The 23,856-nt window shown below is 38.7% G+C and overlaps 1 protein-coding gene across 1 annotated transcript in view; it reads right to left on the reverse strand.

Moving 5' to 3' along the window:
• Positions 1-20,669, reverse strand: part of GADL1 (glutamate decarboxylase like 1) — a 171,309-nt gene extending 150,640 nt beyond the window's left edge. Inside the window, exon 1 of the mRNA XM_082684026.1 lies at positions 20,546-20,669. Coding sequence (XP_082540152.1) covers positions 20,546-20,582 — 37 coding nt within the window. The 5' untranslated portion in view covers positions 20,583-20,669. The remainder of the gene's footprint in view (positions 1-20,545) is intronic.
• Positions 20,670-23,856: the final 3,187 nt, after the last annotated feature.

The raw sequence follows: 23,856 nt of genomic DNA on the forward strand, positions 1-23,856 counted from the left end.
AATGCTGCAATAAGCATAGGGATGCACATATTCTTTCCAAGCCACTGGTTTCATTTTCTTCAGAGAAGTACCCAAAAGTGGAACCATTGGATCATGTGATAGTTCTGTTGTTAATTTTTTAAGGTATCTCCATACTGTTTTCCAAGTGGCAGTACCAATTTGCATTCCCAACAGTGCACAAACATTCCTTTTTCTCCACATCCTCACCAACATTTGTTATTTCTAGTCTTTTTGATACTAGCCACTCTAACAAGTGTGAAGTGATATCTCAGTGAGATTTTGGTTTGCATTTCTCTGATGATTATTGATGCTGAGCTTCTTTTCATGTGCTTGTTGGCTGTCTGTATGTTTTCTTTGGAAAAATGTCTGTTCAGATCTTCTGTTCATTTTTTAATCAGATTGTTTAATCTGATTGTTTGCTTCTTTGCTATCGAGTTATGTGTTTTTTATATATTTTAGATATTAGCTCCTTATCAGATATACAGTTTGCAAATATATCCTCCTGTTCAGTGGGTTACTCTTTGATTTTGCCAATGATTTCCTTTGCTGTGCAAACTTTTACTTATATTTACTTTCATTGCTCTTAGTTTTTGTTTTCAGATGATTTAAAAAAATCATCTTGAAGACTTATGTTAAAGAGCTTAGGGCCTTTGTTTTTTCTAAGAATGTTATGGTTTCAGGCCTTATGTTTAAATTTTTAATCCATTTTGAGTTAATTTTTGTGTATGCTATAAAATAGTACTTGAGTTTCATTCTTTTGCATGTGATTATTTAGTTTTCCCAATGCCATTTATTAAAGCAACTGCCCTTTCCACATTGTATATTCTTGGTTCCTTTGTCATAAATTAATTGACTATATATGTGTGAGTTTATTTCTGGTCTCTGTTCTGTTCCATTGATCTATGCATCTGTTTTTGTTGTTGTTGTTGTTTTTAGATTTTATTTATTTATTTGAAAGAGAGAAAGAATGAACAGAAGCAGGGAGAGTGGCAGGCAGAGGGAAAGGGAGAAGTAGGCTCTCTGCTGAGCAGAGAACAGGACGTGGGGCTCAAGCCGAGGACTCTGGGATCATGACCTTAGCTAAAGGCAGATGCTTAACCAGTTGAGTGACAAGTGCTCCTATGTGTCTGTTTTCATGCCAATAGTATACTGTTTTGATTATGATAGCTTTGTAATGTAGTTCGAAATCATGGAACATGATGCTTCCAGCTTTGTTCTTTCTCAAAGTTGCCTTGGCTTTTAGGGGTGTGTGTGTGTATGTGTGTGGTCCCCTACAAATTTTATGATTATTTGTTCTATTTTTTTAGAAATACACCATTAGAATTTTGATAGTGATTGCATTGAATCTGTACATTGTTTTGGGTAGTATGGACATTTTAACAATATTAATTCTTCCAACCCATGAACATGGAATATACTGCATTTATTTGTGTCTTCTTCAATTTTTTTCTTAATGTCTTATAGTTTTCAATACATATGTCTTTCACTCACTGGGTTAAATTTACCCCTATGTATTTTATTCCTTTTTGATGAAGTTGTAAATGGAATTGTTTTCTCTTTCTGATAGTTTTTTATTATTATGTAGAAATTCAGCATATTTTGTGTATTGATTTTTTATCTTGCAACTTTACTAAATTCATTTATAAGTTCTAACAACTTTTTGATGAAATCTTTAAGGTTTTTTATTTATATTATCACGTAATCTGTAAATAGTGACTTCTCCTTTTTCAATTCAGATGTCTTTAATTAATTAATTAATTTATTTATTTATTTTGCCTAATTTCTCTGGCTATGAACTCTTAATACTATGTTGAATAAAAGCAGTAAGAGTAAGCATCCTTGTCTTGTTCTTGATCTTGGAAGAAAGGCTTTCTACCTTTGAGGATGATATTAGTTGTGGGCTTGTCATTTATGGCTTTTATGATGTTGAAGTTTATGACTTTTATACCTGCTTTGTTGATATTGAATATTGGATAATGGGTGTTGATATTTATTTTAATTTCAGGAAGGTTTTCCTTTCACTGAACATTAGGCCAGGAATTGGTTAAACTTCTGATATTTTCAGGAGAGTAGGTTTTCCAGAGTCATTTCTTCCTATTGTTTGAGTAAACATTACTTGATAATCTATATCTGCTGCTATTGTATGTCTTAGCTTGTCATATGGATAGGTAGCTCTTGAAACTAGCCCCACCCACCCACCATCCCAGCTCTAAAACTTAGGAACTTTTCTGATGGGTACAACTTTACCTTGCAAGGACTTGAATGTAGACAGACTCTATGAGAAAACTGAATTTGTCATACCCACATAGTAAATTTCAGAGCCATTTTTCAGCTCCAGGCTAGAGAACTTGGCTATGGAGGATATGCTTTCGTTTGGCTCAGTAGAAGCTACAGTACCAAGGTGCAATATATTCCCCAGGAGCTGTTCTCACTGTGTATCCCCTCTCCTTCATTAGCCACTGCCACCCTCGTAGTCACAGTTTGTGCCATCATTTTTCCCCTGTGCCACCTTGGCTCCTTGTCCTCTCTGACTCTCTGTCTTGCTTCTTGTCTACATATATTTATGAAACATCAGATTTGATTCCTTGCTGTGTCAATGTCTCATGTTTCCTGAGATAAGACTGAGTAGCAAGAATATCCATTTTTAGTCTGATTGTTTGCTTAGGGCATTTTGGGACTAACAAGCATCCCAACTTGGACCACCCTTCCCACCAGACATGGTCTTGGCGTGACTGTCAATTAAGGTTGTGCTCTTTTGTGGGTATCTCAGGTACCTAAAGTAGCAGGAATTTTAGATGCCCAGAATTGCCTTAGTTTCTTTTTTTTTTTTTTAAGATTTTATTTATTTATTTGACAGAGAGAGATTACAAGTAGACGGAGAGGCAGGCAGAGAGAGAGAGAGTGGGAAGCAGGCTCCCCACTGAGCAGAAAGCCCAATGCGGGACTCAATCCCAGGACCCTGAGTTCATGACCTGAGCCAAAGGCAATGGTTTAACCCACTGAGCCACCCAGGTGCCCAGTTTCTGTCTTTTTGAAGCCCTAATTATTCACCTCTCTTTCCAATTCTGTGAGTTCCAAAATCCTTTCAGTAAACTCCCCTAAAAAGTGAGCAAGAGTCATTCTGTATTCTGTGAAACAAGACAACCATAACTCATACTCTGAATAACTTAGCTTCTATAGCCATTTCCAGGTAAGGAAAGCTAAAACCAACTAGACACGCCTTACTCTGTACAACTCTGGACCTTCAGAATTCCCCATCTACCTTTTTACTATTCTCTAAAACTTGGAGATCATTCAGTTACTGTCAGAAAATAAGCTTGGTGTTTTATTTTCTCTTTTTAAAAATATTCTTCTTAAATACAAGTCTGGATGATTGAGGTCAATGGGTAGAGTACTGTCTTAGCAAAAAGAGTTTAGAACAACACTGCCAAAAAGAAATATAATGCAAGCCACAGATGGAGCCACCTGTGTGATTTTATCTTTTCTAGTAGCAGATGCCATAATTACTTATAAAATAGTACCAGTAGTTAACATAAAATATTTACAATGGATCAGGTACTGAGCTAGGCACCTTGTACAAATTATTTCATTTAGGCCTCATAATAACCTTGAGAAAAAAATATCTTTATTAACTCCATTTAACAGATAGAGTAACTGAGGCCAGAGAGATTACAAAAACTGCCCAGATAGCCAATAAGTGGTAGAAGCAGAATTCAAAGCCAGATACCCTGAGTTCAGGCACCATGTTGATAATTACCACATCCTACTTTTTTCAAAAAAGGCAAACAAGAAGACACTGCTTCTTGTGTCTCATCAACCACACTAAACTATTTGGACATATATTTTGTACTCCTAAAACAATAAGCAATTATCTTGGAACTATGCATTAAATTGTAATGTGCTACAATTTAATATATAGTTTTAAAACCAATTTGCTCAAGTGTTGACTTCAGAATTTTAAATCTGTTCCATTTAACCAGCAATTTAAATGAAAATTTAAATAAATGCTATAAATGGGTGCCTCATTTGCATGGTCTGTTGATTAACTCCAATACAAAACTCATCTGTGCCCTGGGTTCTGCCTCCTAGCCTAGGCCTTTGGCAGATCATTTTCTAGATGACTAGAGGACAGTAACTCTTAGCTCCTTACCATCTCAACACACATGTTGTGACAGTCATATGAAGCCAACCTCAAATGCAGGAAACCTTACTTATGAAAACTTTTTTGTCGAGTTTCTAACATGTGATTATAAGGAATATACTGAGAAGCTGCTTAGAATGACAGACCTTTCCAAGAAGCATCTTAAAATAAAAATAGATGGCCTAAACTGCCTTCTGTGGAGGGAGGACTCTGTCACTTGCAGGGCAAATGCACTGCTGAGAGGAGTATGCACATTTAGGGACAGAAATGAACTGCTCAGTGAAGTACGAAAGAAGTTGAGGCTGCCACCAGCATCTTCCTTCTCATCATTTACATACACAGAATCAACATTACCTCCATATAAAATCAGAGCAAATATTCTAAAAATTTGAACCTACCTGGGAGCCAACACAGTCACATAAAATGCACTATAGATGGTATCCCTGATCTATGGTCAACGTGTTTGTTCTGGAGGATACCCACATGTCTCATTGCTACTCTGATGTCGATAAATGAAGTACTCATGTAATGGTGTGTAACAGATCATCAAGACACTGGCATGGGTTAGTCCCTAGCTGAGACCCACTGAGGCATGAGTTTGGATCCATCTAGAATATAAGCCAAGGTTTGTCTGAGGCCAATTTTATGTGAGAACATAGGATCTTAGAGTTCGACAATCACTTACAGATAATTTAACAAATGTCCTCATTTTGAATTTGAGAAAACTAGGATTTAGTGGCACACAGATTGTTTGGTGTACCCCCTTCTATAGGTCTACCAGAGCCTCTAAAAGCTGTCTGTACTTCATCCTTCATAAGCATCTGGAATTGATAAAATAGTACTCATATAACACTCATATAATAGTAGCTAGCATTTATCTAGCACGCACTCTGTGCCCGGTTTTTCTTAAGTCCTTTACAAATAATGGTATATTTATCCCACACAGCAAACCTGGGAAAATACAAACAACTAAAACTCACTCTGGTTAAGCTAAGCATAAAAATGATTTATTGGAAGGATGTATCAGTTAGCTACAGTTGCATAACAAATGACCCCAAAACTTAAGAAAACAATGATACATCGTTTCTCATGATTCTGTGGCTTGGCTGGGTGACTCTGCTGGTATTGCCTGGGCTCACTCACACAACTGCTTGTGAATTGGCTGGGAGCTGAGCTCATCTGGAAGGATTGAGATAGCTGGACCTTGTTCTCCACATAAGGTTTCATTTTCAAAGAGATTAGACTGTCCTTCCTCACAAGGTGACAGCAGGTTTGAAAACAATGAAGGTAAAAGCTGCAAAGCCTCTTGAGGCCTTGGATTTTATGTCACATAACAGCACCTCTGCCATGCTCTGTTGATCAAAGCAAGTCACAAGAACATTTGGATTCAAAGAAATTTTTTAAAAAATCCACCTCTTGAAGACCAAAGGTAATGTCACATTGCAAAGTGATATGCATACTAGGAGGGAATAAAGGACTTTGAAGACATTTTTTCCTAATCTACTGGAGTCTACACTCTTATCAAAAATTATTCATATTCTGATTCACAGACCTGTACCCCTGGGGATAAAAATACATTATATGTTTATAAAAAATAAATAAATAAAAATAATAATAATAATAATAATGAGAAGAACTTTTGAACATCCCTAAGAATAATTACCAGAATCTATTATAATAAAATTTATTCTTGTAATGCAAAAAAAAAAAAAAATTGCTCTGTTGTAGGGAGGTTTAAAAATACAGAATTCCGGGGCGCTTGGATGGCTCAGATCATGATCTCAGGGTCCTGGGATTGAGCCCTGCTTCAGGCTCTCTGCTCCTCAGGGAGCCTACTTCCTCCTCCCTGCCTGATTCTCTACCTACTTGTGATCTCTGTCAAATAAATAAATAAAATCTTTAAAAAATTATTCATATTCCTTCTATTCACAGAATAGGCTTGTTCCCATCCCCAAACATCACCCACAATCTCATCCTGTTATAGAAACAGGTTTATAGTCCAGGATCTCATGATTTGTATCAAGTTTGTAAGTATACAAGTTTCTAGTTACAGCTGTTCTAGGTTAGTATACAAGGTTCTAGTTACAGCTGTTCTAGGTTCAGAGACCCATAAACTAAAAATAAAGTATCAGACACCACACTCAACATAAAATAGTGAGAAGGACAGGATTACTACCATAGACAGGAAAGAAAGGCAGGTATAGGGCCAGACTCTGGTCCATAGCAGTTCTGAAATCTAACCAAGGACATATTGCACATATTGAATGGGGTCTGCTTCTGCCCTCTGGGATGGTTTCCTAATCTATTTTTCTCTGTGACTCTTGGATTTGCACTCAGACAGAAGTGAAGCAGTGGTCCAGCCTCTCGAACAGTCTTTGATATCAGATGCAGTAATGAGCATTTCCAGAATCCTCTCCAATTGACCCATTCTTGCCAGTGCTTCGAGGGTTAGTTAGTGACTTTTCTCTGATTTCCAATTCCTCTTTATGGAATTTTCCTTCCTTTGCCTCTCCCACAATTATATAAGGTTTAATTTCTATAATAAGTACCTGGTTCCAGAGTATTCTTTGCATACAATATGTTATTGCATTTCATCTTCACCACAGCTGTACAATGTATATACATACCCATTTTCAGATAAGGACATTGAGGCCCACAGATGTTAGGTAACTTGCCCATAGCTACACAGCTAAAAGGTGTCAGAGCTCATATTTGCATTCAGGTCTATCTGATTCCTGAGCCTATGATGTAATTCCTGTTTTCCATCTACTGGGAGAAGAATGATAAGGACAATGGTGTGCTAGAAAGCTGGTTTCTGATTGGTAGCAGTTAATCTATTTTTGTGGCGTAAAAACTCCCCTGAACTAATCTCAAGATACTAGCAGTTTAACAATTGGCTTACAACATTTCTGAATATTTAACACTCTTATGACCTAGTATGAAGTGACTTGGGCACACCACAGGATAAGGAGTTAGGAAAACAAAAGTCCTTCAATAAGTAATAATAGTTAATAAAAATGGAGTAGAGTAGTTCTTCTTGTGTGTATCTGTACTCAATCCATCTGATTTCCAAGTCAATCATCTTTATCTCTTTGCCTGCAGCTTTTCTATTTTGGCAAAAACTGCTCTGCCCACTTACATGGCAAGTCTGAAGTTCTGAAAAATTAATACTCATATCTCAGCATCCTTCAACCAACCACTGATAGAAATTAATGGTTGACTTAAGGTCTGCTCCTGGAAAATTCAAATCAAGACAAATGATCATCATTTCTTGAATGCCTGTGTCCCAGACACTGTACTAGACACTTACATGTTTTTATGCAACTCTTAGTGACACCTTAAGCAACAAGTATCATTCCCAATTCTGCAAATATAAAATTGAGGTCCTTTGTGGGGGTCACATAGCTGTTATAGTAAATAACGGAACTGATATTCAAACTATGATTGATTGCAATGTCTCTTGTCTTTTCACTAAACGATGCTGCCTCTCTCATAGGGGAGACTGGATGAACACTCATGAAACAATAAAAGAACAATTAACTGCTAAACTGACATATTGTATTGAACACTTCTGGACAAAACTGTCATCATATGTATGTTCCACAATTACTTTCTGAAATCTCTTTTGTTTTACCATCAACTTGAAAAATAAGGCCACGGACAAATATTAGGAAATTCAATTTTTCATAGATTTTCTTTCTCCTCCATCACTGCTTCACACAAATTAGGTACTGAAATAAAACTGAGCTGATGGCACAACAGAATATACCATGATGAAAATGCATATGAAAAAAATATGTTCCCTGGATGTATTTTTTGGTCTGCATAGCATTTGAAAGAACAGATAAGATATGTCATAAAATACCAACTAAGTCTCTATTGATTTTGAAAGTCGATGCAGAGCATTAGGAGATCAAACAACACAACATCCAGAGTGCTGAATTGGGAATAGTCTTATCAGCAAGAAACTCAAACAAAAGGAGGACTTAGCAATATATTTAATAGGCAAAAACTGCGAGTGTGGAAATTTAAAATTTGTCAATGCTGCACCTAAATCACCAAAAACAGATTTTAATATTTAACAATGGCTTGCTGACATTAAGTAATTTAGAAAGTTGTTTTGTAATATTTCCTATTAAAAAACTCCTGAATGCTGAAATTCTCAGCACTGCACTTCAGATGCTGGTGGAAACAAACAAAATTTAACTGCTTTAACAGTATTTTACGGTGTTGATTTCTTACTTTTAATTATCTGCTCTGACAATATGCACAGAAAGAACATTCTGAAATTTGGGATGGGGGAGTTCTAGCTCCAACTCTAGCCCTACCTAGTTCTGTGACTGAAGGTAGTACTTTCCTTTGGTTAAATGATGCTGTCAGTTAAATGATGCTCTATAAGATATCTTGCCACTCTTCCTATCAATGATTCTTGGGCTAATGCCATCTTGCAGTTAAAATGCTATTCAGGTAATGAACACAGATGACATTCCAGCATTTTTAAAAGAGGTCCTCATCAATGCTCTGCACTACTGTGAATTCCCTAAAATATTTCAGGACCACCATGGTGGTGTTCATGGGAGTAAATGGTGAAGAAGGGGGTCTTTTAGAGCCCTGGGGACGACGTCAGGCACAGCAAAGCTGGTTTATGTCCAAAACCTTTCTATATGATTTTGCCTGTAAGGCTGTAGGCATGAATGAATGAAGTAATAGTTGAGCTTCAAATTATAGGATGACTTGACAGACATTTGCCACTCGTTGCTTTTCCCTCTTTAAAAAACAAATAACTTTACTGTTAAGCCTCACTTTCCATGGGACTTTATCGTCATAGACCTGAGACCCAGCTTTGTGCATATTTACCTTTGGCAACTGTACTCCCCAAAGACACTGCCACTGATGTCAATGGCAGTGGCTGAAGCAGCCAATTTCATTTGTGTCAAGTTTGTTTGTGGCATCATTACCTTTATGATACACAGGTGTAGCAAGAAAATTTAAGTATTTTTATTTTGGTTCTTAATTAATCTTGTCTTCCCCATGAGGCCCCATTGCTAGAAAGAGTAACAAAATTTACCTTACTTGGTATAATCTAGTTAAAATTTGGTCAATATTATAAACAGTCTCATTAGACAATGCTCAGTTCTACTGTGTAAAAATGCTTGCTCTCCTAGATTCCCATTTCCCTTTCTCCTTAATACTCTCCTCGATGGCTTTGAGGTATTTTTTGCAAGTGACTCAACTTCAAGATGGTGGAAGAATGGTAAGATCCTTGGCTCAGCATAGTGTCCACTGGCACCTTTGTCTCTCAGCAATCTCACTTTCTACATCCTTTCCAACCTAGCCATCATGGCTGAGGAATATTCATAGACTCTCTCCCTCACCTTCATCAGATACTGAGGGTGCTCCATGACTGGGGTGACCTCACCTTGGCTGTTGATAATGGTATAAACCCTCCAGGCTTATGCCACACCCTTCATCACCTCCCCAGTAGAGCAGGTCTACCCCATGATTTCTGCCTTCATCTTTACCAGAGAGGGATCCTTGGGAGGACTTGATCCAACCATCTTCCTCAGAAAGAGCCATGCTCACATTGTAAAAGGCTAAATCCAGCTTCTTCCTCCACATCCAACTGCAGGGAGCCATCCTTGTTGCTGTGAAGAGATTCCAAGGTGGCCTCCTCCAAGAGAAGCTGGTAAAGGTCTCTGTTATTGCCTTCAATATTTCTATAAACCTGCCATGATCCCAAGAGAAATAGATATCATGTCTTTCAACACTTGCCTCCCTTGCTTCAATCTCTTTTTCCCTCCCCATTATCATCTCATGTCAGGAATGGAGATTTTTCATTGACTTTTCTTACATTAAATATTCCCTTTTTCCTCCTAGCTTTAAAGGTGCATAAAGGTTATCTTTCCTGTGCTATAGACAGACTCCATGATTTTGTCTCCTAAGCCTAGGAGGTCATGTTAAAGGGGAAATAAAAGAATTGAGAGAGCCCTGTCTCAAGGCAATAGCCTGACTTGTAAATCTACCATTTTCCTTTGAAATTCTTATTTTGACCATGGACTCTAACTAGTAATTATCTTTCTCTTTGCATTCTACCTGTAAGGATCATCATCTCTCTTAGGCAGACAGCTATTTGCAGAGAAGAGTGGGTAATCAGACATAGCAGGGAAAAAGCATGGTAATATTTTTTTTGAAGTATCATATGCATGAAATGCTCTAAAATTGGATTGTGCTGAGAGTTGCACCACTCTGTAAATTTGCTAAAAATTGAATTGCACATTCAAACAGGTAAATTTTATGATATGTAAATCATACCTCAATAAAGCTCTTAAAAAATCATGTGCACAGTATAAAAGAGTGAGCACAGTTTCTCAGCCTCCTATAGGCTGTGCTATGGATCTCTTAGTGGCACTGCCGATGAGAGCTTCAGAAACAGAGCAAACGAGGAAAGCACGTGCAGGCATTGTCCTCTCCATAAGGGTTAGGGATCAATCATACTCCCAGTACAGTTCAGCGAGCAGAAAGCTATAATTTTCCTTTAAACTGAGACTTACTTGCCCAATCTGTTTACATGGGTAAGTCTCCAGCTATAAAATGTTATCAGTTTCTTCAGATCGTGAGCATGAACTGTAATTATGCATGTATGTGTTTACATAAAAATATTTTTTCTCTGGCACATACTGTCTATGGAACCTTCTTATCTAGCAACATCAAATATCCAGAACTTACACAAAAATACAAAAGAATGCAAAATAAATAAGTAGAACAATGTTACTATAATAGATACCTATACACCTAGTCAAATTTCATTCAGAGGCAATCTACGTTTCATCAGCTACAATTCCAACCTTTTGTGGGCTAGAAAACCAAGAATATGAGACAATAACCAAGCTTGTTAAAAGCGGTAAATTTGAAAAAGTGTGGCAAGTGGTGACTAAAGATACTATTAGGATTTATGAGAAGAAAGACAAAGGAGCGGACACTCATGAGAGACCATAATGAAGGAGACAGAAACAGTACAAAAGAAACTACAAGAATTCAAAAACAGTGGGGCGCCTGGGTGGCTCAGTGGTTAAGCCTTTGCCTTCAACTCAGGTCACGATCTCAGGGTCCTGGGATCAAGCCCCGCATCAGGCTCTCTGCTCAGCAGCGAGCCTGCTTCCCCTCTCTCTCTGTCTGCCTCTCTCCCTACTTGTGATCTCTCTCTGTCAAATAAACAAATTAAATCTTTAAAAAAGAATTCAAAAACAGCAATCTGCCCCTCATTCAATGAAAGAACAAACAGCTGGATACATCTCAACTCCTGGAAATGTTACATTATTCAGTGTTCACAATGGTAACTCCAAAATACACAGAAGAGGCTTAAACTTGTTGAGCGAGGCTAATAGGTTTTACAATTATTTTATAAATTACTCTAGTCTTAAAAGCCTGTTTTATTTATTTTTAAATTAGGTATCCCTTTTTTATTTACCACTTAGACTATTTTAACATAAGATAAAATTTACCATTTTAACTATTGTTAAGTGTATAGTTCACTATGTTGAAGTCTATTCATGTTGTTGTGAAACAGATCTCCAGTACTTTTTCATCTTGTCAAAATGAAACTCTATAACCACTAAATACTTTTCCTCCTCCCTTATCCTCCTACCCCCTGGTAACCACCATTCTACTTTACGTTTTTATGGATTTGATTGCTTTAGTTACCTCAATTAAGTGGATCATGTAATATTCATCTGATCATACAATGTGGTGATATCTGGCATATTTCATTTAACAAAATGTCCTCAAGGTTCATCCATAGGGTAGCATGTAACAGGATTTCTACACACTCCATTGTATATAAAAACCACATTTTGTTTATCTACTCATCCACCAATGGACATTTGGGTTGCTTCTATCTCTTGGCTATTGTGAATAGTGCTGCTATGAACATGGATGAGCAAATACTTTTTCAAGACCCTGTTTTCAATTTTTTGGGATACTTATCAAGAAATGAGTTTTATGTTTGTTTGTTTGTTTGTTTGTTTGTTTTTTAAATAGGCTCCATGCCCAGTATGGAGCTCAGTGTAGGGCTTGAACTCACAACCCTGGGATCAAGCCCTGAGCTGAGATCAGGAGTCAGACGCTTAACCTCTGAGACACCCAGGTGCCCCTTATTTTTAACTTTTTGAGGAAACTCTATACTGTGTTTCATAGCAATTACACCATTTCACAAGCCCCCCAATCATCTACAAGTGTTTCAATTTCTCCACATCCTCTTCAACACTTTTTATGTTCTGTTTGTTTTTCTAATAGTAGTCATCCTAGTGAATGTGAGGATCAGTGATGTTGAGCATCTTTTTTTTTTTTTTAAGATTTTATTTATTTATTTGACAGACAGAGATCACAAGTAGGCAGAGAGACAGGCAGAGAGAGAGGAGGAAGCAGGCTCCCCGCTGAGCAGAGAGTCCGATGCGGGGCTCGATCCCAGGACCCTGGGATCATGGCCTGAGCCGAAGGCAGAGGCTTTAACACACTGACCCACCTAGGCGCCACGAGCATCTTTTCATATACTGTTTAGTCACTTCTATGTCATCTTTGAAGAAATATTTGTTCAGGTCTTTTGTCTAGTTTTTTAATGAGGTTATTTGATTTTTATTTTTTTTTTTGTAACGGAGTGTAGGAGTACTTTATATAGTCTGGATATTAGCTCCTTATCAGATATATGATTTGCAAATATTTTCTTCCACTTCACAGGTAGCTTTTTCATTATGTTGGTTGTGTCCTTTGATGCACAAAAGCTTTTTAGGTTGATGAAGTCTCAGGTGTCTATTTTTGGTTTTGTCTTCCATGCTTTTTGTGTAGTACCCAAGAAAACATTGCCAAATCAAATGTTATGAAAAATTTCCCCTGTGTTTCCTCCTAGGAATTTTGTAGTTTGGGGTCTTAAGTTTAGGCCTTTAATTAATTTTTCAGTTATTTTGTATATTGTGTCAAATAAGAGTCCAACTTTATTCTTTCATATGTGGGTACCTAGTTTTCTCAACATCATTTGTTAAATAGATTGTCCTTTCCCCATTGAGTGGTCTTAAGTTGGAAATCATTTGACCACATACATCAGGGTTTATCTCTTGACTCTATTCTATTCCATTGGTCTATTTATCTGTCTGCATGCAAGTATAATACTTTTGATTATTGTAGCTTTGCATTATGTTTTGAAATCAGGAAGTGTGGGTCTTCCAAGTTTGTTATTTTTCAAAAATTTTTGGCTATTTAGGGTCCCTTGAGATTACATGTGAATTTTATTTTTTTAAAGATTTTATTTATTTGACAGAGAGACATCACAAGTAGGCAGAAAGGCAAGCAGAGAGAGAGAGAGAGAGAGGAGGAAGCAGGCTCCCTGCCTAGTAGAGAGCCCCATGCAGGACTCGATCCCAGGACCCTGAGATCATGACCTGAGCTGAAGGCAGAGGCTTAAACCATTGAGCCACCCAGGCAGCCCCAGGATTACATATGAATTTTAATGGTGAAATTTTCTATTTCTGCAGAAAATTCTCTTGGAATTTTGCTAAGGATCATATTGAATCTGTAGTTCACTTTGGGTGGTATAGACATCTTAACCATATTAAATCTTCCAATTAATGAACATGGGATGTCTTTTCATTTACTGGTGTGTTCTTTAATTTCTTTCATTAATGTTTGCAGTTTTTGCTCCAGAAACTTCTCATTTCCCTGATTAAATTATATGTAAGAATTCTTTGTGATGCTATTTTAAATCCTAAAATGTTTTTTATACAAACTTTGAGTGTATTCCTTTTAAAGAGATTATCAGTGAGATAGTTAGATGTAGAATAGACAACTGATATCCTATTGGTCTAAATCCTTCAACTCTAAATATCCTATTTGTTCAACAAAATCCACACCCTTTCAAGTCTGAGTCTATAAAATTTAGCCATCCCACTACCAATAAGAAGCAGGAAAGGAACAGCAAAGATGCATCCTATGGTGCCTTCTTGAGTTTGGAGAACAACACTTAATTGGTACTCACTCCTAACTGAAAGGGACCCTACCACAGAAGCCACAGTCAAAACAACTTTAAGTATTTCAACCACATCTGCAAATGTGCAATGAAGCAGAGCCAAGGCTGGAAAAGTCCTGCTCTATAATAACTCCATTGCATGAGAATTTTGTGCTGTATTATTCATAAAAGGAGTATCAGGTGAAACCCCACATTGTAGGTCTCTGTGATTCATTTTGTGTTCAAATCTGTAACTTCTATTGAAGAGATGGTCCTTAAAGCTGTGATGACCAAGGAAGCAAACCAACTATAGCTCCCTAAATCCAGCAGAGAAAGGCTCTGTCCTTGCTCAAACCCAGGCAAATGTTGAGCTCAACCATCATAATTTAATCACTAGCAAAAACAAACAAACAAAGGAAACCTTTCTCCTTGCTATAGTTTTCTACTGTATTCTCTATGTGTGCTGCTTTAGTTCTGTGTAGGAAGACTACTAAAAATCACTGCCCACCCCCCAAACAAACACACAAAAGTCACTGTCCCTTTTTCAATGATTCTATTAGGAGTGGTAGAGGTCAAAGGTCTCCTTCCTTATGATATGCACTTGCTATTTGCTTTGAGGGTTCTATTTAGACTAAATCTTCTTTTAAGACATATTCCCCATAGAGTTCCGTACATATTTATCCATATAATTCAATGTGGTAAATATTTATTGAGGGAGGAAGGTAGGACATACTAATAATCTTCAATGTGCCAGGTAACTAACATACATTCTCACAAAATCCATGAGGTTAGTAGTGTTATTTGCCTTCATCTCCATTGTACTGGGAAGTGAACTGATGCTCAAAAAGAGGTCTCACTGATATTAGTGTCAGAAACTGAGCTTTGGTCTATAAAAAGCAAAACTCAAACCCTGTCCTTCCCTAGCACTGTCTTGACTGAGTGCAAATTGGTCAGGATGAGCATTTGTCAAAAAAATACATATTTTTGATAAATGGATCTTTGGATTTTCAAGAAGTGGTAATCTTGATGTACTCGTATGCAAATCTTCATCCCTATAGTATGCCTTAATATATGATTAGTCATTTCTTGAATTTGTAGGGTTCTCTTTCTCTCTTTTTGTATGTGGCTTTTTTCTATATTTTTAATTAGATTTCAGCCAATTATTTCTCTTCTAACTTATTTGTGATTAAAAAAATATTGCAACAACTTGACTATTCAACAATTGGGGATTAATAAGAACACATTTGGATTCCAATACAAGGATTTGTTTGAACAATAGAAATGACATTCATGCTTGTGTAAGAAAATAGAAAACAGGGACGCCTAGGTGGCTCAGTGGGTTAAAGCCTCTGTCTTCGACTCAGGTCATGATCCCAGGGTGCTGGGATCGAGCCCTGCATAGGGCTCTCTGCTCAGCAGGGAGCCTGCTTCCTCCCCACTCTCTCTCTGTCTGCCTCTCTGCCTACTTGTGATCTCTGTCAAATAAATTAAAAAATATATATATTTAAAAAGAAAAGAAAAGAAAATAGAAAACAAACGAGATTAATACAATTGGAAAGCCTGGACAAAAATGAATGAGAAAAACACCTAAGCAAACAAAAACCCCATCTCCACCCCTCTTTCTCACCAAATTAATTTTTTTTTCTTTTTTTCTGTCAGAAGCAATGCAGACATACTACAGAAAATACAGACAAGCAGAAGAACATAAGGAAAAATCCATTCTCCACCCATTCATATCCAACTACTTTTTATCTGCAAGTATAAATTCTTTCTGTTCCAGTTCCATATGTATAAATGAATTATTATTTTTCAACAAAATGGACTCTTATTGAAGAAGCTATCTTGTAACTTACTACAATTTCAGCAACTCAACATACATATTTTTCAAATTAAACCTATTGCTAATCCCACATTTTACTCTTACCAATGATAGAAGAAATAACTGCCTGAATATTAATTATAAGACCAAAACAGCACAGAAGAAATTGTGAAAAATTCTGAAAATAGGTCACAAAATGACTTAAAATATAAAAGTTTGCAAAAGTGCCTATAGTGCTCCCAAATCACTAGTCTTTGAAATAATTAGTAAGTGAGAGCCTCAATTCAATCAACTTATTATAATGCTTAATGAAATTAATGTAAGAATTGAGGGCTCAATATAAGAAGCTCAATAAAATCCTTTATTGCCTAATAGATAAAATGACATCATGGTTGTTTCTATAAGTCAAGGATTAAACTAAGAAATGTAACTTAACCAAGAGAATGTAGAGGAGGAAGGGCTGGGGTGGTATAAAGGAGCTCAAAAGAAGGTGATCTTCAAGGAAAACATTGACCTGTGAGCACAATAGCTCAAAAATCCAGATCATGGAGAGTTCTATAGGCCAAATAAGCCAGGCTCTTTAACAGATAAATGACAAGAATAGAAAAGGACAGGAGGGTAAATCTATAAATTAAAAGACATATAACAGGTTCTTCTTAATGGGCAATACTAAATTGCCATATCTAGGAATACCTAATTAGATAGTTAAACTATAAAAAAGTGCAAGAAAGTAATTAACTACCCAAGTCAGTCACGGTAGTGATCACTTAAATGGGGGAAGGAAAGGGCTATAGTTGAAAGGGGGTACATAGGACATGTGCCCCCAAAATGAGAGCAAAATTCTATTTCTTCACCTATGTGGTGATTGCAAGGATACAAAATAATAGCTAGGGTACAGAATAGTCCCTCATAAACCAAAAAGAAGTTTAATGAACACAGAAACTAATCCCCATGGAGATCTGATCTCTCAGTAAAAGGAAAATGGGTAGGAGAGAGAAGGGGACTGTGCCAGAACCCATGAGTGGGTCAGGAACAAATTTAATAGGGAAGGGTTCTATCTTTGTGCTATTATTTACTTTGAGGTGTTTTCCCATTTCCATATCCATGCTACCACAGTGCTATGGAACAAGGGTCCCACCCTCAACTCAAGAGATTCAGACTTCTAGAGAAGACATATGACAGGACTGAATAGCCAGGAGGGGATGGGGTCACAAGGACACTCAGTGAGGTTACCAGAGTGCCTATGAGGGCAAATCTAAAAAAAAAAAAAAAAAAGATCATGATTTCCTTTAGAAGCAAAAAGCAATTCCCCACTTGAAAGAGAAAAGTGGTGCTATTGGCGGACCCTAGAAAAAGAGGCCCGGGATCCTAATCCTACTTCTCAACTAAAAAACTGAAAAAGCAGCAAGAAATTAAAAAGAAAACAATGTCATGATGTCCCCAGGGATGGTGTTGAAGCAACATTATAATTTCTGCAAAGTATATAAATAAATCAGGTTAAAGATTATTCATTCACCCTTCCATTCCCCCAAAATGGTGACTTTTAAAAAGGGTCAGGGTTGGGGGGTGCAGAATTAAATAGGAGAGGGCTACCTAGCTTTATAAAGTTTCACAAAGGTTCTTGTTCCTGGAGCTAACTCTGCAAACAAAAGATAGATAAAAGATACTCAACTTCGGGGTGCCTGGGTGGCTCAGTGGGTTGAGCCGCTGCCTTCGGCTCAGGTCATGATCTCAGGGTCCTGGGATCCAGTCCCGCATCGGGCTCTCTGCTCAGCAGGGAGCCTGCTTCCCTCTCTCTCTGCCTACCTCTCCATCTACTTGTGATTTCTCTCTGTCAAATAAAAAAAATTAAAAAAAAAAAAGATACTCAACTTCCATGCACTTGAAAGCACCTCAAGTATATATATAAAACAATTAGGGAACACTTTACAAATTAGATATTCATGTACTGTCATAACATCCTTATATAACAAAGCAGGGAAAGCCAAGGGCAGAGGGGAGATCAAAAGTTAGCTTAACAATGATTTGCAAGAAAGCAGTGTACTCAACATGACAACACGTTGGAAAATTAGTATCTTTTGTCATTGTTTTTGAGTCATAAAGAGGGCACTAAACAAATTACTGAAAAATTTTGTTCCTGGAAATCAGAGTTTCAATTTCATTAAAATATACCAGACTTTTAACAGTAATAAAGGTCAGCTTTTCAAGAGGAAAAAAATAATCTACAACGCTCCCCCATTAGAACTTGAAATTTGCTTCCATTTTCAAAGTGTTTCCGTTAAGAATCAAAGGCTGAATAAAATAAAAAGAATGAATTTGCAGGTTGATTTATGTGGAAGGTTTGTGGTTTGTATTATTATTATTTTTTAAGATTTTATTTATTTGGGGCGCCTGGGTGGCTCAGTGGGTTAAGCCGCTGCCTTCGGCTCAGGTCATGATCTCAGGGTCCTGGGATCGAGTCCCGCATCGGGCTCTCTGCTCAGCAGGGAGCCTGCTTCCTCCTCTCTCTCTCTCTGCCTGCCTCTCTACCTACTTGTGATCTCTCTCTGTCAAATAAATAAAATCTTAAAAAAAAAAAAGATTTTATTTATTTATTTGAGAGAGAGACAGCGAGAGAGAGCATGAGAGAGAAGGTCAGAGGAAGAAGCAGACTCCCCATGGAGCAGGGAGCCTGATTCCAGGAATCAGGAATCAGGAATTAATTTGATTCCAGGACTCTGAGATCAGGCAACATCGCAAACTATATTCAAGCATGAACAACTCTGTATCTACAACGGGGTTCCCTAGGATATTCTTCCATAATGTATAGGTCTGTAACAGCCAACAAGAGTTTGTTTAACACGGCATATCATTTAACATACTCATCAAATATCACCTTGCTCAATCTGGTCATACATACTTAGAAATTTACTAAGTCTGACAGATACATATATCCTGTGCTCTCTTAAGGTGTCATAGCCAACATTTGACACAATTGTTTGTTATAGGACATGTTATCGCCTTATCACCTGCTCAAGGATGACCAGACACATAGCCTAAGCCTTCTGGCTTAGGCTTTGAATTCTCTGGAATTCAAATTTAAGGTTAAACTTTGTGCTTCACTATTCAAACACGACGACTTTTGAAGTCATCACAAGACATGTCCAGTGACAGGGATGCATGTTTAATTTAGGAAGAAAATATACTTTAAAAAAAAGTTCCTATCAGAGTTTTACAGGGTGTACAGCTTTGAAACAAGAATAAAGATTAAAAACAAAAACAAACAAACAAAAAACAAAACAAAACAAAAAACATTGCAGGGCTCAGGTAGTCAGATAAATTATCCTGCTCATCCTTGCCTCCCATAAAGAAGCTTGCCATATTATCAGTAATTTTTTAAACCAATGGTCTACATTATACTTCTCAATCATTTCTCAAATGGCCAGGTGTCTTAAGTGACAATGTGTGCTGACCCTAAAAAAACAAACACAATAGTTTTACCAAAAGGTCCAGCGGTTTCAAGCACTAGTTTTTATACCATACAATGAAATACAATTATAATGCAACTTGAAAAAAAAATTTTTTTGAACAGGATCTGGGGTAATGATGCTGGGAACTTTGGGGGGGACAATAAAAGGAACAAATGAAAAACACAAGCCAGGGTACCGGACGCACCTGTGGAGCCCAACCCCCAGAGAGCTTCAGTTTAACGCAGCTTCATTAAGTCGTGCTCTGGTACAATCCAAAAGGGTATTGATGCAAAGAGGAGTTATTCCTGGAGGAGCGCTCCTCCTAAAAGGTCAACAACTAAGTAGTTAGTGGAAATGCCTAAACAGCTGTAGTCATGACCTTTCGAAGGAGGGGCTCTTCCCCAGCGGGGATAGACAAGGGCGGGTAAGGGGTCTACACTGAAATCATCAGCAAACATCCAAACGTTTATGTATGGCTGAGTTTTCCCGGGAGCAGAGTTCAGAGTATTTCATCACGCGTTCAAAGCAATCTCAGACCCCTCCCTCGCTAAAGCAGGGAACCATGCCATTACAGAACTAAATGACATCGGTGTTATAAAGTCATTTTGGGGAATTCTGCTGCACAACGCTTTCCTTAAACAAGGAACATCCAGCCCGCCCCCCCCCGCCCCCCTCCCTGGCTCCCATCCGAAGCATGTCAGGGCATCACTCTCTCTATGTAGCAGGGTGGAGGTGGGAGGGTTGATGGCTGTGCTTGTCCCAAACCGGAAACAAAATCAGCTTTCTTTCAGGGAAGGCACTTTTACGGGGTCTAAGGACACCCGCAGCAGCGCGCCAAGCAGTGAAACCCCGACCTGCGTTTCATTGAACAGCCCTGCTCAATGCCCATTGAGCTGCAAGCGCGGTTCTCCGTGCTTTAAAAAGTTGACTTGTTTAATTCTAAAAAAAATAACCCCTACAGGTGCAGAAAGGGATGCAAAAAAATCCATGAAGGTGGGGACTTCCTACCCACTCCAGCCGCCTTACAGAGAAATAACCCTCCTCCTCGTTTCCCCCTAGATCCACCAGCATCCGCGAGATAAAAACCCTCGTGGGGAGCGATTAAGGGCTAAACTCGCAGCCGCGCGGAGGCCTGTCGTTACCGTCCAGCGGGCACTCGCGGTCCGGGTGGCTGCTCATCGCTGCTCCCCGACTCCGGGCTGTCCCCCGCGCGGCTCGCACAGTCTGGGCGGCGGCTGCAGTCGCTGAGGCAGCGCCCCCCTTGGGGCCCCGCAGGTGCGTCGGGCAGGAGCTGGGCGCGCGCCACTGCAGAGGGAGAGACGAGGACACAAGCCTGGCGCTCCTTTCACTTTGCAACCCGAGGCTCTAGCGCCGGTCTCCTGCAGCCCAAGGTTCTCTATTAATACTTGGTGTGCGGCTGGCTGCATGCCATCGGCTTGACCCATGGCCAGGGTTCCTTTGACCTCGCTGGGAAGGGGTGCGAACAGTGTGTAGGAGCGTAGGTGATTGCAGAGAACACCCCCAGCTGCTCTCCCAGGCAAGGCCGGTGAGTGAGCCTCGGCCCGTGACTTTCCCCAAAGTCCAGCGTTTTGGAGCAACTATCCCGCAGCGTCCGATCTGGCCCCAGAAGCCCTCAGCTAAATAAGATGCCTGCTCCAGGCTCAGGGAACCTATTTTGGGGCCGCTGCGGCGAGCAAGATCCACTACCCATTCATTCAGAGCCACCTTGACATTTCAGAGTTCTGCAGCCGTATCCCTTTTCCCCTATCCGATTTCAGCCTCTTGCTTCTGCAAAATTCCAAGTTGGAGAAGGGAAAGGCAGGGGGCTAGTGAGCAAAAGGATGTGGTGAATTAGAAAGGCCCAATAGACGAAAACATTCTCAACGCCGTATTTCTTCCAGCTAGCGCATGGAAGTTGGGTTGCGGCCATGTTCCTATTGTAAATTTAAATTTAATCAGCGAATGTTGCTTTTTTGTCGTTACTCTAACAAGCTTTATGTTTAAAGTTAAATTCCCTTGGGTGCTCTCACTTGGGCTGTTGATATGATAGGAGCAATCAGTTAATGCCATTTCAAAGCACATTTATGACAACTACCTTAAGGAACTGCATTTATAATCTAGATCTTTCAACGGGCTTAAAAAAAATTCCTGGTTTATTTTTACACAGCGTCTGGTATGTCTCCTTAGCAGGTGAATTCTTTCCTCTGCTTTCCTAGCATACTTTTAACTCTTCCTCCTTTCCTAACATAGTTTACGTCCCTATCAGTGAAGACATGGCAAACCATTGCTCTCAAGTAAGAATTGATTATTCCTAATACACCTACAACCAGGGTTATTAAAAATAGTAAAGTTAAGACCCTGCAGACAAGTTTTATGAAGTCTCTGAGACCCCCCCCCCCCCATTTACTCTCTTGTATCCGTTTTCAGCAGATAAAGGACTGAAATCTAGTGATGAAAACATAAATGAGAACTTCAGAAGTTAACCTTTGGTAACTCAATTTTTAAAAATACTGAAAGAAGTATACACTCCAGCAAGTTTTTCTTTTTGCTTTTAGTTTAGCATTGTATATAAGTGAACCCTCTCTATTCCAGCTCAGAACAGTGACCAGTGTCCACCACTGCTAAATTATGTATCTCTGTGAGAGACAAACCAGGACCAGCTGGGCCACAGTGGATTGCAGAAATGTCCATTTTTGCAGCTGGGCCAGGGAGCCCTCCTATACTCTCCTCTCCCCTGCTCCCACCAGGGAATATACCATTCAGAATTTCTTAGATGGAAAACCAGAAATTGCTCTATGAGCTTACCTGGTAATCTCAACTCTCACTTGTATTCTTATAACAAAGGCATTGTTATAGTGTCATATTCAATGTTATGTCAGTATTCAATGTTATACTGTTACATTATCATATTCTTTTGTTCTTTTATTCTTCAGTTACTGAGCACTTCTCCTTGTTCCTGTTACTAGTAATTTCAGGAAAAATCCTGCCCTCAGTCAAAATACTTTAGTGTGGGTAAGACAGGCTTAGAACCAGCTAAACTTTCTTAGATATTTTGTGTTCTTTGAAAGATATGGGCATCAAGGAGCCACTGCCAAGGAGATGGCTAATTCTACTTGAAGGATTAGGAAATGTTTCCAACCAGAAGTAAGTATTTTCACTAGTGATAGTTGCTATCATGTTTAAACATGCACTGTGAACTAGGCACTCTGCTAAATGCTTTCCATACATTCCTTCCTATTATCCTGATAAGAATAGGAATTATTATTGTGCCCTTTTTACAGATGGACAAGTGGAGTAACTTGTCGGCAAATACAGAGGTGAGGAATTCCAGAACTGTGATTGGAATGTAGCTTCTAGGATTTCAGAGCCTCTGCCCAATTTCTACACTGGATCGCATTAGTTAGCAATCTCTTTCCACAATCTGTAATAAGAGCTTTTCACCAAAACCTCTCAGAAAAAAAGTGGGTCCTTAGAGAGTGCAAAGACAGGTCAGTTGTTATTGTAGGAACCAGACTGTGCTTAGGCAGTCAGGATTCCTCACAAAGAAGCTTCTATTTTCCAAAGCAAGTGGCTCTTAACACACACACACACACACACACACACACACACACACACACGGCTCATAAGAAAGAGCTTGGGAATCAGTTTTGCAGGGAGAACCGCAGTGAGGACAGCATTCCTTAATTCATAAATCCACTTAACTTTTATTGAGCCCTTACTATGTCACACACACTTTACTGGAAGTCGATTTCATCTCAACAGCAGATTTCTAGGAAATCTCTAAGGAATTAGAAATTTACATTCAGAGAACAGAAAAAGAAATCTCTTTTTTTTTAAGATTTTTATTTATTTATTTGACAGAGAGAGGTCACAAGTAGGCAGAGCAGCAGGCAGAGAGAGGGGGCAGCAGGCTCCCTGCTGAACAGAGAGCCCCATACAGGGCTGGATCCCAGAACCCCGGAATCATGACCTGAGCCAAAGGCAGAGGCTTAACCCACTGGGCCACCCAGGTGCCCCAAGAAACAGCTCTTCCATACAAGGTTGGCCACTGAACCAATTTAGTGGTAGGTGAAAAACATGCCTTAGCTGGACAGGACATGAAAGAGAAGAAAGAGCATCTTGAGGATCTGTTCCAATAAGAAAATTTGCAGCAGTAACAACTACCCAAAAATGTCTATAAATTCCACTGGTCTAAAATTCTACAGGCATGCTCAATGCAGAGACAGTAAAATGTAATGATTAGGTATCTAGCCTTTGTTCTCAAACCATCGCTGCTTTCAAATACTGATTCATGTGATCCTGGGCCAATCCAGATCTGTCCAATGAATGAGTAAGTCAGGCAAGTTACGTAACTAGCTAGCCTAAGACTTCCCATCCTGTAACAAGGACAAAAGGACAAGCTCTATAAGATTTTTTTTAAAGATTTTATTTGTTTATTTGACAGAGATCACAA

This window comes from Mustela nivalis, assembly GCF_964662115.1.
Source record: "Mustela nivalis genome assembly, chromosome: 1".
In the NCBI taxonomy this organism is placed as follows: Eukaryota; Metazoa; Chordata; class Mammalia; order Carnivora; family Mustelidae; genus Mustela; species Mustela nivalis.